At 43.9% G+C, this 17501-nt stretch overlaps 2 protein-coding genes across 2 annotated transcripts in view; both read left to right on the top strand.

Annotated features, from left to right (window-relative positions):
• Positions 1 to 12: 12 nt before the first annotated feature.
• On the top strand, positions 13 to 6269 carry lrit3a (info leucine-rich repeat, immunoglobulin-like and transmembrane domains 3a). The gene is made up of 4 exons (XM_080464934.1): positions 13 to 393; positions 1312 to 1778; positions 3657 to 3962; positions 4650 to 6269. Exons 1-4 carry the CDS (start codon positions 278 to 280, stop codon positions 5675 to 5677), a joined length of 1917 nt encoding a protein of 638 aa, XP_080321060.1. The 5' UTR covers positions 13 to 277; the 3' UTR covers positions 5678 to 6269.
• A 3699-nt stretch (positions 6270 to 9968) lies between these two features.
• egf (epidermal growth factor) overlaps positions 9969 to 17501 on the top strand; it is a gene marked incomplete at its 5' end in the record, with an annotated part of 27492 nt that continues 19959 nt past the window's right edge. Inside the window, 7 exons of the mRNA XM_080465239.1 lie at positions 9969 to 10086; positions 14780 to 14979; positions 15097 to 15278; positions 15953 to 16180; positions 16264 to 16466; positions 16548 to 16661; positions 16872 to 16994. Of these exons, the coding sequence (XP_080321365.1) occupies positions 9969 to 10086; positions 14780 to 14979; positions 15097 to 15278; positions 15953 to 16180; positions 16264 to 16466; positions 16548 to 16661; positions 16872 to 16994 (1168 nt within the window). The remainder of the gene's footprint in view (positions 10087 to 14779; positions 14980 to 15096; positions 15279 to 15952; positions 16181 to 16263; positions 16467 to 16547; positions 16662 to 16871; positions 16995 to 17501) is intronic.

The following is a 17501-nucleotide window of genomic DNA, read 5'->3' as shown; positions in this document are numbered from 1 at the left end:
TCTCAGTGCCACGCTGCCTGGCGTGCATTGACCCTGTCAAACCTAGGAAATCCTGCAGTAATCCCCTCCCCGGCAGGCTCAATCTGACGGCTCACCTGGACTGTAATTAGATCCTCAGCCCTGCGTCGTCGCCTCTTATGGACTTCCAAGGCTCCTCTCTTTGTCATCCATTTGTTTTTCTTGGAAGAAATTATTCTTCGGGCTCCCAATGACTCCGGATGTCTCTTGTCCTGATTCCTCCTCCATGTGAGCATTTGTGGACGCCTCCGGTGACAACATGCGTCGACTCCTCTGTGTGCATGTGTTCCTGTGCTGCCTGAGCCTGGCTCGACCTTTCTGTCCGTCCCAGTGTACCTGTGTCTTCCACGGACACACCGACGGGACGGGAAGCAGGTAAATAAACCAATTTAATCTCCTGTATTGTAGAATCAGAGCGTGAAATGGTTATTTCAATTAGTCATGAGTTTTCCCACTTTAGGTCACCTCCGGTAGCATCAGATCAAATAGAACAAATGAAAAGTTTCCTGTGACTTTGTGGTCAACCACTTCCTATTAATGAGGTAATGAGGCCCCCTGCAGAGTAATCTGTGTTATATCAAAGGAAAGGAAAGTGTACGCACCTAAAAAGTTAGATCTAATCTTTCCTGGGGACTATCTAAATGCTGGCTTAAGAAACATTGGGGCTTCGCCCAATGAGAATGAATGAAGACCAAAGTGCAGGGCGACCGCAGCGGCGCCGATCGAGCGGCGTGCCACAACATCTCTTCTCTGGCCTTTAGCCAAAAGTTTCTATCTGAGAAAGACCTGATTCCACTTTGCTCCTCAGCCTGACCAGTACGAAGCCTCCACAGCTCAGATTAAGAAAGTGATGATATCCTGCAAAGTAAACTCCAGATGGGAGTGAAATGCACACGACACAGTGACCCTGACGATGCAGAAAGCAACAAGCCCGTAGTAACCAGATATTATTCTCTTATTGCTATAATTGGCTGTGGTGGAACATTTGTCCGTCACCTTGAGCAGCTCCGGTTAATTCAATATTCATAAAGACGGTGATTCTCTCTGGCCTCAGCATCTGGGAGTGGCTGCAGGCGCCAACAGCCATGGTGTGTGTGTGTGTGTGTGTGTGTGTGTGTGTGTGTGTGTGTGTGTGTGTGTGTGTGTGTGTGTGTGTGTGTGTGTGTGTGTGTGTGTGTGTGTGTGTGTGTGTGTGTGTGTGTGTGTGTGTGTGTGTGTGTGTGTGTGTGTGTGTGTCTCCATGGAAACGGGTTGTTGTTGTTGTTCAATGTGTTTGATTTGGTTGTTTTTCAGATCTGTGCTCTGCAACGACCCCGACTTGTCCGACATCCCCGTCAACGTCCCGGTGGACACCATCAAACTCCGTATCGAGAAAACGGCGGTACGGCGGATACCAACGGAGGCGTTTTACTACCTGGTGGAGCTTCGGTATCTGTGGATTACCTACAACTCCATCACCTCGGTGGATACCGGAAGTTTCTACAACCTCAAGGTGCTCCACGAGCTCCGGCTGGATGGGAATATGATCTCCATGTTCCCCTGGGAGTCGCTCAAAGAAATGCCCCGGTTGAAAACACTGGATCTGCACAACAACAGACTGAGCAGCGTTCCCACCGAAGCCATCCCGTACCTGCTCAACATCACCTATTTGGATTTATCCAGCAATAAATTGGCTACCCTGCCCTCCGAGCTGATGGATATCTGGCCGCCCTTTAATGGACAACCCGTCTCCACTAACGCCTCCCAGAAAGTTGTATTAGGTAAGAAGGAAAAGCTCCGGCTCTGAAGGACATCAATCATATCTAAGATGCTTGTTATCACATCGGGTTTTCCATCATCTGGTGCTTCTGGGAAGGTTTCATGCTCAATGTTCTGATTAAATCTACTGTAGATTAAAAGAAGATTATTATTTGAACTCAACGTGTCATGATCAGTTTCCAGCCCTCATGAGTCAGTGTCAAAGGTCAAACCCAGGTTGGCAGTTATACATTCAGAAAAATAACCATAATCCAACATAGATTACAGCAACTACAAACTAGCTGCACCTAATGGAAAAATATAGATTTGTTCTCTAAGGAATTCAACTTGATTAGCTTTTGAAAATAGATAAAATTTATATTGAATAGAGTTTTTAATGCTTGACTTACATGATAACGATAAATGTCTGAAGTTTATTTGACTTAAAAATCTGAATACTAAAGACCAATAACATGGTTTATGCCACATTTTGGTGAATTGAGTAAACTCATAATCGACTCTTGTGGTTGGAAGAAGCAACATTTTTTCAAAGGTTTAGTTGTGGTTAGATGAAATACTAGAAAATATGAGTATTATGAAATATTTAGCTGATAATTTTATGCAGGATTCTGGTTTAAAACATTCAAGGATGAATGAAACCATACAGCTGTTATCAATAAGCAGAAGCATCTTATTTATATATAAAAGGAGTTTGATTTTCCTTTTTTGATGAAATGTTTCCTTAGTTTTCAGTCTGAGAGGAGGAACGTCTGCAGAGGCGCTCCGAAGCAACACATTGACACAGGAAGTGACGACGAGCACAGGAGAGCACAGAAAAGCTGTTTGAATTGGTTTAACTGGACAGCAAATACAAGTGTGAGAGATGCTGATGATGTGGAAACACATTTTGAATAAGTAATGAACCACGCTGACCTACTGTAGTATAATCTGTAGTATAATCTGAAATATTGGCACAAGTGGAAAAAAGGCAGAGGAGAGGACTTCTCTGTTTCTGCTGTCTGGTTTCTCTGCATGTCAGCTGGAGCTCCAACGTTTCAGGTGTGGTTTAATCCATCACCTTGTTTCGATTAAGCTGGAGCTAATATAAACTGAGAACTAGGTCAGACGGCAGTATTACTCCACGTGACCGAGGGAACACGCACAAGTTCACACTCTGTCGTTCAGGTTTTTATTTACTATCAGGTACTGTTGGAAGCATTCTTAGTGACACTTTGCTTGTATTCTGATTGTCTCCATGTTGTGGGGGGATATTTCTTGATAGGCTGCGTAAGGACAAGCGAGCTTATCCATCCCAAAACGATGTGGCCGTGCACCGGAGGGAGAAACAGGATTAGATGTTTGGAGAATAACAGGCCAAACACAATCCGACTGATAAACTCTCAAAGCTCCTCTGTTATCATATAGTGCAGCCATAATCTAGATACCATCTGAGCAGGAGAAGTTGAGAATATCACTTATAGCTGTAAGTTTTTATTACAATGTGTAGAAATCCACACAAATGTTGGTTGTTAATGGAAAAGTCTCTTTGCTGTCGATGCTCATGCTACCCAAAGAAAGAATAAGTTACCACGAACTGGAGGCAGGCTGGAGGAAGCTTAGGTGCTTTTCCACTGTTAAGACAAGATAATCTGGTTAAAGGGATTTGTTTGCACTGGTACATGTGCTTAACCTATTGTATGTACTAGGTGTTCACACTAAGTTGAAAGGGAAACTGCCCTGCCTCTTTTTGACAGGTTCATTTCCAGAACGCTGGACTTTTTTCTTTTTTTTTTTTAAATCACAGTGACACTTAATTTTCCAGGATTTATTATTCCTTCTTTAATTAACAGGCATGCTTGACCGTAATAATGTCAATAATGGTCTCATGTTCTCTTCTTCAGGCCTGCAGGACAACCCCTGGTACTGCGACTGTAAAATCTCCAAACTGATCGAGATTTCCAAAATGTCGGTGACCCCGGTGGTTCTGATGGACCTGTTTCTGACCTGCGCCGGGCCGGACAATCTGGCCGGCGTCCTTTTCCAGCGTGCCGAGCTTGATAACTGCGTGAAACCGTCGGTGATGACGTCCGCAACCAAGATCACGTCTACTCTGGGGAGCAATGTCCTCCTGCGATGTGACGCCACAGGACGCCCGACGCCAGCACTCTACTGGACCAAGACCGACGGCTCCTCGGTCAACAACACAGGTAGAACATGAGGACTGGGAGGGTTTTCAGCTTTTTTTAAGACTTTACTTTCAGTAATATGAATGTACATAATAATAATAATAAAAAATGGAAATTATATAGAGCTTTTTTATGCACTCAAAGACGCTTAAACATACAATTATTTAACTGAAGAGAAATAAAACTAAGTTAACACAGCAAAGTTCTCCAGTGAAAATCCTAAACTTTATTTATTGATATTCATACATAGATTTATCTGATTTTCAAAAGACAACTTAGACACGTTTCTAGACAACTTTATTTATTTATTTATTGATATTCAAACAGAATAAAAAAAGAGAAACATCCCAAATGAGTGTTCCAGGGTTCACTCAACACAAACTGCAGTTTTACAATCTGTGCATTACATGTCTGAAAAAGGTGTTAGGAAGAAGTGTAACTTTTTTAATCCTACCTCGTTACATCTTTATCATTGCAAATCAAACTAAAGATACTTAAAAAAAACTTCTTAATTTAGGTCAATGTTGTTTAATCCTACAAAACAGCGCTAAGCCGCGGCCCGACATCAACGACATCGACTCTCACTACATCGTTTTCAAAGTGTTGCTGTTTAAATGAAAAACTTTTCTGAAATGAAAATGCAACAACAAAGTCTGGTGTGTAAACTGGGTCTATCACTGACCCTTTGTGCTCCACTTTGATTCACAGTACAAGAGTCTCCTGGAGATGGGATCCGCTGGTCCATCATGAGCTTGCATGGAATGTCACACAAAGACGCAGGAGACTACAACTGCAAAGCAAAAAACGTTGCCGGTGATGCCGAAGCCACCATTTCTGTCTCGGTTGCCGGGACGATGGGCACAACCATCCCTCCGCTGATACCAGCCAAAGGAACTGGTCCGACCAGCCTCGGCACAACATTGATTCTCCAGACCGACGTATCCGGCCCGCCTCCCGTCGTGTCCACCTCGGCGCCGAGGACTTCGACACTGACGGTCATGACCAGGAAACCAAAAACGACTCCGAGCGCCGGTTTACAGAAAGGATCCTTCAAGCAAAGCAAACCTCAGCAGGGGGGCAACGGGCGGAAGCTTGCAGCAGATGAGAAGAGCAAGAAAAGCGACGTGTCAAAGTCCGTCAAAGACCTGAAAGTCGTGGAGGAAACTGCTGACAGTGCAGTTTTGCTGTGGACAGCTGACGGGTTACCCAGCGACACGCCTCTTACGGTTGTATATTTACCGTACGGTGACGAAGACACAAAAAGGACGGTGGAGACAAACGCCGGAAGCGGAAAAGTGCTCCTGGACGAACTGCTACCCGGGATGAGGTACTCCGTTTGCCTCGTGGCAAAAGGCAGCGATGGGAAAGATCCCTGCGCCGACTTTTACACGCTGGACAACATGGAGGACGGAGGACAGAACCAGCTCTTCATGATCGTCTCCGGCATCGCCTGTGCTTTGGTTCTGCCTCTCATCGCCCTGCTGCTCTACAAGATCCTCGCCCTCTACTGTAAAGGCCACAGCGCCTCGCTGGATGACGAGGAGCTGGAAAAAGAGAGCTACGTCAAATTTGAGACGATCTCAATGAAGCAAAGAACTCTGAACTCGCACCCGACGGAGCTTTGGGCGCGGAGGCCGACCCACGACTCGGAGCGAATGCTGCTGTGCTCCAGGTCGAGCATCGACTCACAGATGACCTACAAGAGCGACAGCTCTCGATCGGAGTATCTCTGCTGATGGCCGACTCTCTCACACGCAGAGCCAGTTATTTCAGTCACTCATCATAATGCCTTGAATTACACTGGGAAAATTTTTAAAACTTGGACACCAGATTATTTATGTCTTTACAAATACAGTATATTGATGCACTGAACTGAACAGAAAAGATTTCTAGAATAATGTAGGGAGGTGTAATTACCACAACACACTTCTAGTCTGATATTTGTATTCATGTCCTTACGATCTGGAGCCTTATATCTAATAAAAAAAGGAATATATGGTTGTCACTATAGCGCAGCACCTTTGTGGGGCTTTAATTGGTTCTAAGCAGAGAGCCTGTCAGTGAACTCGCTGTGGCGAACGTCATTATACTCAATGCCAAAGTTGCAAAGTGTCAGTTATCAATATTGTGGTGTGTTATCAATAGTGTGAGAAACACCCCCATCACGTTGACCACATTGCCTTACAGGACATGAACGTACTGTCAGACTTTCCCATGAACGACGTAACTCAACATGAGAAAAGTTGCCACTTTATATGATGATTGTGTGTAAATAATTGTGCATAAATGAAGTTGTACGCGTGTTTTTAATAAAGTGAATAACTGTCGATTTGTGATCTATGCAAGTCGGGTTTGTCGGGAGCCGATGGAACGTCCAACATTACCAATAATCTACATGTTTCCGGACTATGTGAGGAAGACATATACACAGGGAAAACATGCAATCTTCACACCGAAAGGGACTGAACTGGGTCGGTGTATTTCAGTCCAGTACTGCAGTCCAGTGGAGAATCAAGTAGAGACGGGATAAACAATAATCCAACAGAGCCATTTGAAAACAATTGTTAATGCTGAATAGTTTTGTAACGTGGTGTGTTTAGCTCTGGTAGAATCACGGGTTAACCTCAAATACATGTTTTTCCACTGTGAGGGGAAACTGGAGTACTTGAGGAAAGAAAACACATAAACGCCCCCAACAGGTTTCAAACTAAGGCGACCTTCACTCTGAACTTTTAAAGAGTTATATCATATAAAATCCCTTCCTAAAGGTTCTCCAGCAGTACTAATCGTCCCCATACCTGGACTGACGTCCCAGAAGTGAAGACAGTCTGTCCTCTCTGTCCCTGGCTTGTTCCAGGTTATAAAAAGTGTGTTGCTCCAAGCAGCCAATCAGAAATCAAACCCTATATAGTGTCATCGGGGGTTTAGCCAATCCCAATCAAGGTAGGCCCTCCCTGTGACTCCTCCCACAATTAGGCAGCTCTGCTCTGGCACATGGCACCACCAGAGGAAGTACTTCCTCCTCTTCCCAAGATGGGCATGTGTGGGCGGAGCCAGTCCAACTCACATAGACACAGCAGATTCTGAATGTAGCTCCTATGATCCAATATTCAAATGAGGAAAATCAAGGAGGAGCTAGAAACTTAGAATACTGAAGTTTTCTGGAGCAACCAGACCAGGAGGAGGAGGAGAACAGGAGGAGGAGGAGGAGGAGGTGAACAGGAGGAGGAGGGGGAGAACAGGAGGAGGAGGTGAACAGGAGGAGGAGGAGGAGAACAGGAGGAGGTGAACAGGAGGAGGAGGAGATGAATTGGAGGATAGGAGAAGTTTAAAACTAACATAAATAAAATGAATACAAAAACACATTTTGTTGTGATAAAGACCAGAAAATACTACTTTTGCCTTTTCAGAGATTATTTAACAATAATCAAAAGAAAACATAAAGAAAAGATTATTGTTAAATATGAAAACCAAAGTAGGTGTCAGGGATTACTGGTTACTCATTACCACTGTAACTTAAACACTTGTTTGAGTTACAGGAGCCAACAAGTCTCAGGGACACAGACGACCTGACAACCAGAACACACAGGAGACGCCCCAATATGAAGCACAGCCACCAGGTGCAGACAATCACTCACTCAGGCACAGGTGAAACACCTCAGAGCAGCAATCAGACATGAGGAGGGGAGACAAGCAGCCTGAAATCACAGTCAGAATATCAGAATAACACAAGATTCTAAACATGAACTATGATAGTAGAAAAAGCTAAAGCTAACTTTTGAAATTCTCAATTTTCAAATGATTTCCACCAGCAGGGGTTTCTGCCTCAGGTCCTGGAGGCCCCAGCCCTGCATGTTCTCCACGTCTCCCTGCTTCCACACAGCTGATTGCACTGAGCAGCTTGTTGTCTGGCTTTCTGCTGAACGTGGTGATGAACCATCAGGACATTCAGGGGACGGAGACATGGAGAACGTGCAGGATCTTCTGTTTTAAAGACTTACATCGGATTTGTTTCCAAATATCCACCGTGAATCAACCTTTTCTGCTCGACCTGCTACAATCAGCACATCTGCTGATTTGAATACGGATCCATCCATATTAAATCCAGATTATAAAGCTGTGTACCAAAGAGAATGGTTGGACGATTGGTTAAGAGGTGAGGCAGAGAACTTCCTGACGTGTTGCAGCCAGAGCAGAGCGTTGTGATAGGACTCAGAGGATTAGGCCCCTCCTACACCACAATGTTTCAAGTGAAAACGCATCATTCTGAGAACAAAGTCCATCTTCATGGAAACGACAGAATCCCCGTAATATATGTTGTTTTCTCGTTGGGCCGCTAGAGGGTGCTGTTTTGCATTTTCACTTGAAATCATTGCAGTGTAACCAGGCCTGACCGTCACAGGCAGCACTCCAGACGACGCTTCAATCCGACAGTTTGTTTACAATATCGTCTGATTGGTTCATTTCTTCCCAATGAGAATATTGTCTTTGTTTTGGTCCTGAGAGGACCCTGTTCAGGAAGTTCTCTGGTGTTAGGCCTCCGTCAGGATGAACCAACCGAACATCTTCTGTTTTTCTACATTTTTAACCAGCAGATGTTGGAATTAACGTCTGAAAACACACAAGGCTGCCTGAGTGACGCTTATCGGACAATAAACGTCATCATGACACAAATGAGTCACAAATTCCTTCTCATGCCACTGATTTTCACTAAACTGAAAAGTATTATGATACAACTACACACACACACACACACACACACACACACACACACACACACACACACACACACACACACACACACACACACACACACACACACACACACACACACACACTCTCTCTCTCTACCTGATGAGTCAAATCCACGTGTGACTGCCGTCCAGCTCGCAGGTCACCTGAAGACAAATTAAAGACGTTCTCATTGGTGGGAAAAGGTCAGCGCCCTTCAGACTGTGGACATTAGTCTGGAGACAAAGGAGACGTTCAGCAGCATAAATCTTCTGCGCTCTCCGGCCGGGTGACGTTGTTTCCCCACAATATCCCAGTCAGGGCGGTATGAATAGAGGTTGTGCTTCCTGGCCTCTGTTGGTTGTTCTCCTTGGTAAAAGGAGGACAAACAATTCAGGGATAATCGGCTCCACTCCTAAAGCGTTTTCTATAAATTACACATTCTACTAATTCTCCCTGGGAGCCAGATGAACTTCGACAGGAGACAGTCGGACACACAACACCCGACATAAGGCAGCCCATTGTGTGTGTGTGTGTGTGTGTGTGTGTGTGTGTGACGATCATGGCTAGGATTTACTGTATGTAAGTTATGAACGGTTTAATAGACTGAGGAGCTCAGGTTCATTTAAATCCAGTCAACACAGAAAATATTGTATATTCTGTGTATCAGCCTTCATTTAAGGTCAGTCTCCCCCCTCTCCCTCCCAGACACAACGCCGTCACACACACACACACACACACGCACACACACACACACACACACACACACACACACACACACACACACACACACACACACACACACACACACACACACTCATCCATCTCCAGCCACAAAGGACACAGGTCAGGGGTGGAGAGAACAAGGGTCTGATATGTTATTATGTACGGCCTTTTTTTCCGGACCTGACTCATTTCTTGCATTTTGTCCACATTCTGCTTGAGAAGCCGCCTGCAGCTTCAAGAAGATCTCGCTCCAGTCCTGGACCAGCAAGTGCAAAATTTACCACAAAGGTGTCAGGAATTTCAATCTTTGCCTCCAAAACAGCCTGGCAGCCCTGGGGCCCACAGCCGGGAGCCACTGAGAGCCCACACACACTTTGTTTTTGGTTTTTTCTTCTTGAGAGAATCACCATCCTCGGCTGAAGCATCTTCCTTTATGTGAAGCTCCACCGAGCCTGAGGCAAGGATGCTGGGAGTCCATGAGCAAACGCTGCGTGTTCCGGGGGGATTCTTGTGCGCTCGCGCCGACAGTGGGAATGCCTGAAACAGAGTGAATCTACAAAACACAGGATTATGTTGGCGGCGGCGATCACTGCGGCTCTGATGTGCCTGGTGGTGCAGAGCGCCGGAGCGTCGGCGCAGTGCTGGGACGAGCGCCGGTCCAGGGCAGGGAGGAACAGCAGCTGTGTGGGTGAGTGACCTTCTTCAGCTATGGCACACACAGTGTGTGTGTTTATTCATTTAATTAAAACTTTCTTTTATCTTATTATTTTTAACACGGAGAAACACCAATAATCCCTTCAATCCCTCGTAATCCAAAAGCTTTAGTTTCTCAGTATTTCCTCAAATCATTACCGCCTCCGTGATTATCATCATATCTGGACTTGTGTGTTTGGATTAGATAAGATCGGACTTTATTAATCCCACATGAGGAAACTCAGCAGCTCAGCGTTACACAAATACTTAAAGACAGGATAGTTTCACACAAAAGACTAGACTATGTATGTATAAAGAGATAATTATATAAATATACATGAACATATGGAAATAAGGGGGGAACTATTCAGTGGTATTAATATTTACAATATTTGCAGTACAATCGTGCCAGGACAGTGGTATTTAACAACAAATATGTTCATTTATTGAATATGTCAATGTTTAAAGCTATTCCTCTACATTAAGAGTGACAAAAACTTTTAGCGCTGGAGCCGCGAGCAACAGATTCATCTTTGTAAAATAGAGCGAGAACAAATTTTAGATTTAATCTTCAAGCTTTTTCTTTGTTGTGGCGCCGAATTTCTGTGATGAAAATGTTTCTACTGTCACAAAAACCAAACAATTACCACTGATAATGACTTTATTGAAACTTTCTGGTGCACTGAAGGCTTTAACTGTTGCATTGTGGGTATTTTTACAAACTTCCCCCTGACAGCACGGCTTTCAGGCTAATGCTAGTTTGATAGCTTTTAGGTAAAGTAAAGGATAGATTTTTATATTGACACAAACATGAACTAAAAGATGAATGAAGGCGCGTCCAGTCAAAATCTCACTAAGAAGTTACACATTAGGTTTGTAAATGAGTTTTCCTGAGACGGGTGAACGAGGCGCTCTGCCGGGTTCAGACATTGACTGCTGCAGCTGGCGTGACTCCGCCCACTCATTCTAAAGCCGTTTTCTACTTCATAATGTTTATCGTCTGAAATACTCCGTCCGTAAAGAAAATATTATTCCCTGAAATTTCTACCATTTTCTTTTCCCGATTGGCCGGTTGTGGGTCAGGTGTGAGTCGGTTCAGCATAGACTTACATACATAGATAGAGAACTACGTCTGTAGAATGAATAAAGTCTGATTTATGGTAGATCGTGAACAAATTAATGAAAACAATGTTTTTTAACGGCTCCAGCCGCTCACTGAGCACGGCCGACAACATCGCGTTTATTATTCATCATAAACTTGGTTTTACTTCGACCCAGTAACACGATTTAAAGACTGGTATGAAGGTGCTCTTCCTAAATCCGTTGAAATGGAGTCTCAGCACGCATTCGCCGTCCCGCTACGTCATCGTGATGATGACTATATAGGGTTAGTAACAGTAATACAACCAAGACTGTCTTTGTTTGTATCGCAGAGAAAACCTCACTTGAAAGGTTTGCTTCATCTCACAAGTATTTTTCTTGTAAAGTCAACTCTTGTTATGAAAGAGAGGTCAAAGGTCACGGAGAGCCAAGGAGCACCTTCCTCTAACTTTAATGTTTCTTCCACGGAGGTTTGATCTAACCTGTGTTTGGTCTCCGGTGGCCTAAATGAGGCGTTAAGAAGGAAATTAAAGCATTTTGGTTTTGATTTTTCTCTGAGTATCAATGTTTTTCTAGGTTATGTAGAAATACAAAAGTTGGCTGAAATAACAGAGGTATTTTTCTTCTATTTCACAGTTACATAACTCTGTTGCACGCATGATAAAGACACGATGATTTCAGTTTTTTTTTTTGATATAACCTAAATAATTATCATCAAACTCATCATATAGCATCGTGTTCTCAATGTGGTTCCCAGAAGATGAATTAAACAGGAAAGATGTGTTGCAGGACTTTTCTATAATAACAAAACCAAAGATTCCTACAAGTTATGATCAAAAACGTAGTTTATCTGTAATATCTCTTGAAATCATCAACACAGTAACTTTATCATTATATTCTATTATACGTTACGTGGGAGCAATATTTACATTTACTGAATATTTCATTGAATATTTGTGGTCATAAAGAGCACAAACATTAATTTCTTTAAATAGTTTACAGTTTCAAGAGCGAATTATATTCAACTTTTAACACTGGATAAGAATGAACCATGACTGTCCACTTTAATATGAAGCAATATCTTCATTTATTGAACATTTCATTGAATATTTGTGATCATTAACAACACAAATATTAAAAGTATTTATATCTTAAAGTTTTAAGAGTGTAGTATATTTCTATTTTCACTCTGGATGAGAATAAACTGTCACTGTCCACTTTGTTAGGTCAACTTGTCCTGTAAAAACTGATAGAAACAAAACAAAAAGCTTTTTAACCATTTTGTACAGAAAATTGATGGAAGTTTTAAGAACTTTAAATTTAAATGACATTTCAACAGGCGGAGACACTTTGATTTATTGGAGAGAATAAATGAATGAATGTGAATCTTTGTTACTTAAATTATTCTTTCACCTCGTCAATAATTCATTCTCACCACAAATAATAAAGCAGTTAGTTCACTGACTAAATCCAGTAAAATGTTTATTATGTCACGTATAGAGTGGAAGCCATAACCAGAGCCCCTCTGGCTCTGCTGTTAGACGAGTCATAGTTTTCACATGAGGATCATTTAAATTCCTGCTCACACATTAGGCCGACCACTGGGTGAACCTGCGGCTCCTGATTCATGGGAGCCCTCGGCCCAGACGGGCCATTGTGCTGTTTGTCTGGCGCTGCTCATTGTTTTCCTCATTCCTGGGAGTCGGAGTCGGAGTCTATGGCTGCACATCGCAGCACCTTCCTCCCCGCCGGCCGGACAGCCGGCAGTCCGGGCTTCTTCAGCAACACACACTTATTTTTCACTTCGCTGCCGAGTTCGTGGTAATCTGATGAGGCTGATATCACAGCGAACACTCAGAACCACCGCGGGAATCTTACTGCCCCGGCCTTTAGGAAAGCAGCCGTAATAATTAAGAGACGCTTGTTGCTAAGAGATGATGTTTTACCCTCAAGCAGCCGCGGCTGGTTTGAACTTCACGCCAGGCGGCAGCCAATCGGATAATTTGACAAATTGGACAACAGCAGCAGGGCGACACAAAGAGAGACGCAGGAGACGTCCAGCTGCCATAGAAAGGTTCCTCTGGGGCCGGATTCAAGTCAAACTGCGTTTTTCACACTCATTAAAGGAAGAGAAACACTCAGATAAAAAGATTCCTTATCAAAATATGAGTCATAAAAACCCCATGAGGCTGGTGTTGATTCAATCAAAAGGTTTTTCATGTTTTATTTCCATTCAAACCTTTTTATTCATCGTTTGAATCAGGGGGTCAAACACATTTCAGTTCAGGAGCCACATTTAGCTCAAGTTCATAAAAGTGCCAAAATAACCTTGAAATTTAAACTTTAGTTTTTCTTTGTTGTGCTGCTGAGAGTCCGTAAAGAGAGCGTCTATATTCTCATACAGACAATCTCAACAGAAATCCAATTTTAGTGAAACTTTCTGATGCAAAATCCAGTGAAATGTCCAGAACCCTTCTCCTGGTGCATTCTGGGAGTTTTGTACAAACTGCCGCTGCCAGCATGGCGGTGAGGTTAATGTTGGTTCGCTATCTGTCATGGCAGCGGCAGCGACGTCTCAGCTGGAGTCTCAGTGTTTTGGAGGATCGGAGCTTCTTGTTTGTAGCCAGAGTTTTAGAAATACTGAGGAACGCCGCTCATCCTCCTCCGGCACAACATGAAGACCCAAATTAATTCAAAATGGAGTCCTTCCATTAAAACACAAGTGACTGCTAAGTGTGTGTAACAAACAGTGTTGGAATTGAAATACAATATTCCCAGCAGGTGCCTCTGTTGTGTTTCACCTTCAGCTGCGCTCTTCCTCGTGGGCGTTTAGTTTGGCTGCCTTGTGCAGTTGTAGCGCCTCCTATGGTAACCTGGTGGAACTACTCACATAACCAACCAGTTCCAAAGCATTGCTTTAACTACTTTTTATTATATACACATCAGAACAATACTGACGGTGGCTGCAGCCTTGTGTTTGACACTCCTACGCAGGCCTTTCTGTGTGGGGTTTAATGAGCTCACTGGGTTTGGTTCTGCAGTCCAAAGACACTGAACTGATCCGAGGTGTGAAGGTGAAGGTTTGGATTGATTACCAGTAGGAGTCATCGTCCACCATTAAGACATAGTGTTCCGGTCATTAAAAACACAAAGATTAAAAGTATTTAGCCATGGGCAGCTGTGGCTTGGTGGCTAACTGTCTCTAAACCGGAAGGTTGCCGGTTTGATTCCCATCTCCCCGTGTTGAAGTGTCCTTGAGCGAGACACTGAGCCTCGAACTGCTCACTTTGTGGCTGCTCAAGTAGTGGAAAAGTGGTGAAATACATTTACCATTAATTTTAGATTTTACACTCTCAAATGTTTGTATTACATTTTGGTTGAAATACTAAACTGTTAACTAGGTTAACTCAGGCTGTGAAACGTGGTGCAAACACAAGTTTACTATAAAAAAGCTCTTGTTAACCACTGACATACAGAAGACGGATGGATAGATAGATCAAATGTGTCTTTTCAAAACAAAAGCGTGAGGAAGTTCCTGGAACTGCTTTGAGATGATCTGATTCCAAGAAACTTGCTGTGTGGTTAAGCACCGCAGCCTTTCCTGATATTTGGCCACGGCAAAGCCATCCACCGCCTGGGCCTGGACGGGAAGAACCACCGGAGGCTGGTGGCCGGCGTGGGAAGCTCCGTCCTGCTCGACTTCCATTTCAGAGAGGAGAGGCTTTACTGGGCCGACACTCACACCGGGGTCATCTACACAGCGTCAGTGAGAGCGGCACACAGACAGGTGATTATCGAACGGCGTCAGAGGAGTTTATACGTCTGAGGTTTCAGGAGATTCATCAATTCCTTCTGCATTTTCTCTTTCAACACTTTGAAAACTCTGGTTGGAATCGTCTTGCAGAAGCTGTACTCATCCGACAAGCACATCTCGGGCCTGGCGGTGGACTGGATCTGGAACAGTGTTTACTGGACCAGTGGAGAAAAGGGGGAAATCAGAACCATGTACACGAACGGAAAGAACGAGAGGACCATCCTGAGGCACCTGAACAAACCGAGCTGCATCAGCGTGGACCCCACCAGCAGGTAACGTGTTCGTCTCAACATGCTGCTAATAAAGGAAGACATGAAGAGGAAGGATGAGATCAGGGGTGGCAAACATGAGGCCCGGGGGCCAAAACCGGCCGCGAGAGGCTCCAATCCCACAAAAAGAAAACAGTCAAACTTTCAAAGAAAACACAGATTTTTATTTTTTACTAATTTCTTACAACATTGAGACCCGAGCTGAGATGTCAGTGAAGCTGAAATGAACTCCAGCGACCTGGTTGCTGTCAAACTGGCCTCAAAGCCGCGCCGTCAGGGACAGACCAGTATCACACTATTTTACTGTCCAGCCAACTCGAGATGAAACTGCTGAATGTGGCCGCTGAGCTAAAATGTCTTCTAATAATACATATTTAAAGAGTCGTTTCTCAGCATGAAGCTCAGATTGTTGCTGTTTTGTTTGACTGCTTCACCCTCTTGCATCAAGCAAAGCTGCAGAATGACTCCAACATGTCACAAAGTTCTCTGATTGAAGCGTCACAGGCGGCGTTCTGCAAAACACTGACCTGACATGTTTATCTGTGAAACAATAATCTGAACTCACCACTTTCACTTTGTGTTTCATTCATTGAGCATTTCTTCACCATGTTATGACTGATTGCATGTTCTCCTGGTGCAGAGCAGGTTTCTGTAAGAATGCAGTCAATGCGTTGCAGGTTTTTGTTCTGGCTGTCCGCCGGCACGTCTCCCAGCGTCCAACGCTCTGACGTGACAGGACAGATGAAAACAACGCTGGTTAAGACGGCAGACCAACTGAAAGCTCTGTCCATCGACCGAGAGGACAGGCGACTGTTCTGGGTGCAGTTCGGCCTGCAGGGGGAGAGTAGCATCGCCTCCTGCGATTACGATGGAAACCAGCTGCACGTGGTGGATCAGCCGCTCCGGTGGGCAAGATCACACAAACACTGATGTTGAGACGCTTCCGAGTGATTTCCAAAGTGATTATCTCTACGTGTGTCCTCATCAGGACGGAGTCTCTTGGTTTGTCGGTGTTTGTGGACCAGCTGTACTACACTGACGCTGCGTCTCGGGTCATTAAACAAGTGAACAAGTACACGGGTGGAAAAGCTCGAGATGTTAACATGAAGCAAATGGCAAAACCTCCCGTCGACATCAAAGTGGTCCATCCACTGTCGCAGCCGATGGAAGCGTCTTCATCAACCTCTCCAGGTTACACGTCCTCTGATTCTGTTCTTGTTTTGCATTCGACTCGGTGGTTGAACCTCCATTCATGCTGATCTCTCCAAACAGGTTGTGATGAACTAAGTGGAAACTGTGTGAACGTCTGTTCCAGTCTTGCAGACCGAGGCGTGTGTGAGTGTAGTGACGGCTTCTCTCTCAGCAAACAAGGAACCCATTGTGAAGGTTTGTATTCCCAACATGGAAAACAACTGATTTAACAAGCTTCTACTGTCTCGTTCTATTTTAGAAGAAAGGGAAACACTTAACATCTGAACTGTTTGTTTTTTACAATACAACTGGTTCTTACTGAGATTGTAGATGAGAAAGGTGATAAATAAAGCATTTGGACGGATGCTTTTCTTTTATCACAGTTTTCTTCTCTGTGTGCTGCAGATGTGAATGAATGTTCTCACTGGAACCACGGCTGCTCTCTGGGGTGTGAAAACATCCCGGGCTCTTATTTCTGTACCTGTCCCAAAGGTTACGCCCTCCTCCCAGACAGGAAGACCTGCAGAGGTACTGTACCTACACACTGTGGAGGATTACTCTCACTGTGTACAGACTACTTCATGTTTATGTGGAGGAAGAGTTTCAATTATAGATGAAAACTCTAAGACGCTGACATTAATACAAACTGATAAAAAGGTATATATGTGATAGAAAGGTCACAAAACCAACAAATCACTATCAAAAATGACTCTAATCTCAATATAAAGACATTTTTAATGAAACTTTCTGGAGTGAAATACGTGGGATGTCCAGGAAACTTCTACTGCCGTTTCTTTGTGCACGTTTTAACCAAATCGCCCCGACAGACAGAACGAGGTGCTTATCTTTAATAACAGCATCGCCGATATAGATAGATAGATAGATAGATAGATAGATAGATAGATAGATAGATAGATAGATAGATAGATAGATAGATAGATAGATAGATAGATAGATAGATAGATAGATAGATAGATAGATAGATAGAGAGAGAGAGAGAGAGAGAGAGAGAGAGAGAGAGAGAGAGAGAGAGAG

This window comes from Lipophrys pholis, assembly GCF_963383615.2.
Source record: "Lipophrys pholis genome assembly, chromosome: 6".
Lineage (NCBI taxonomy): Eukaryota > Metazoa > Chordata > Actinopteri > Blenniiformes > Blenniidae > Lipophrys > Lipophrys pholis.
Note: the sequence above shows the minus strand (reverse complement) of the source record. Positions and strands in the feature narration are given on the sequence as shown.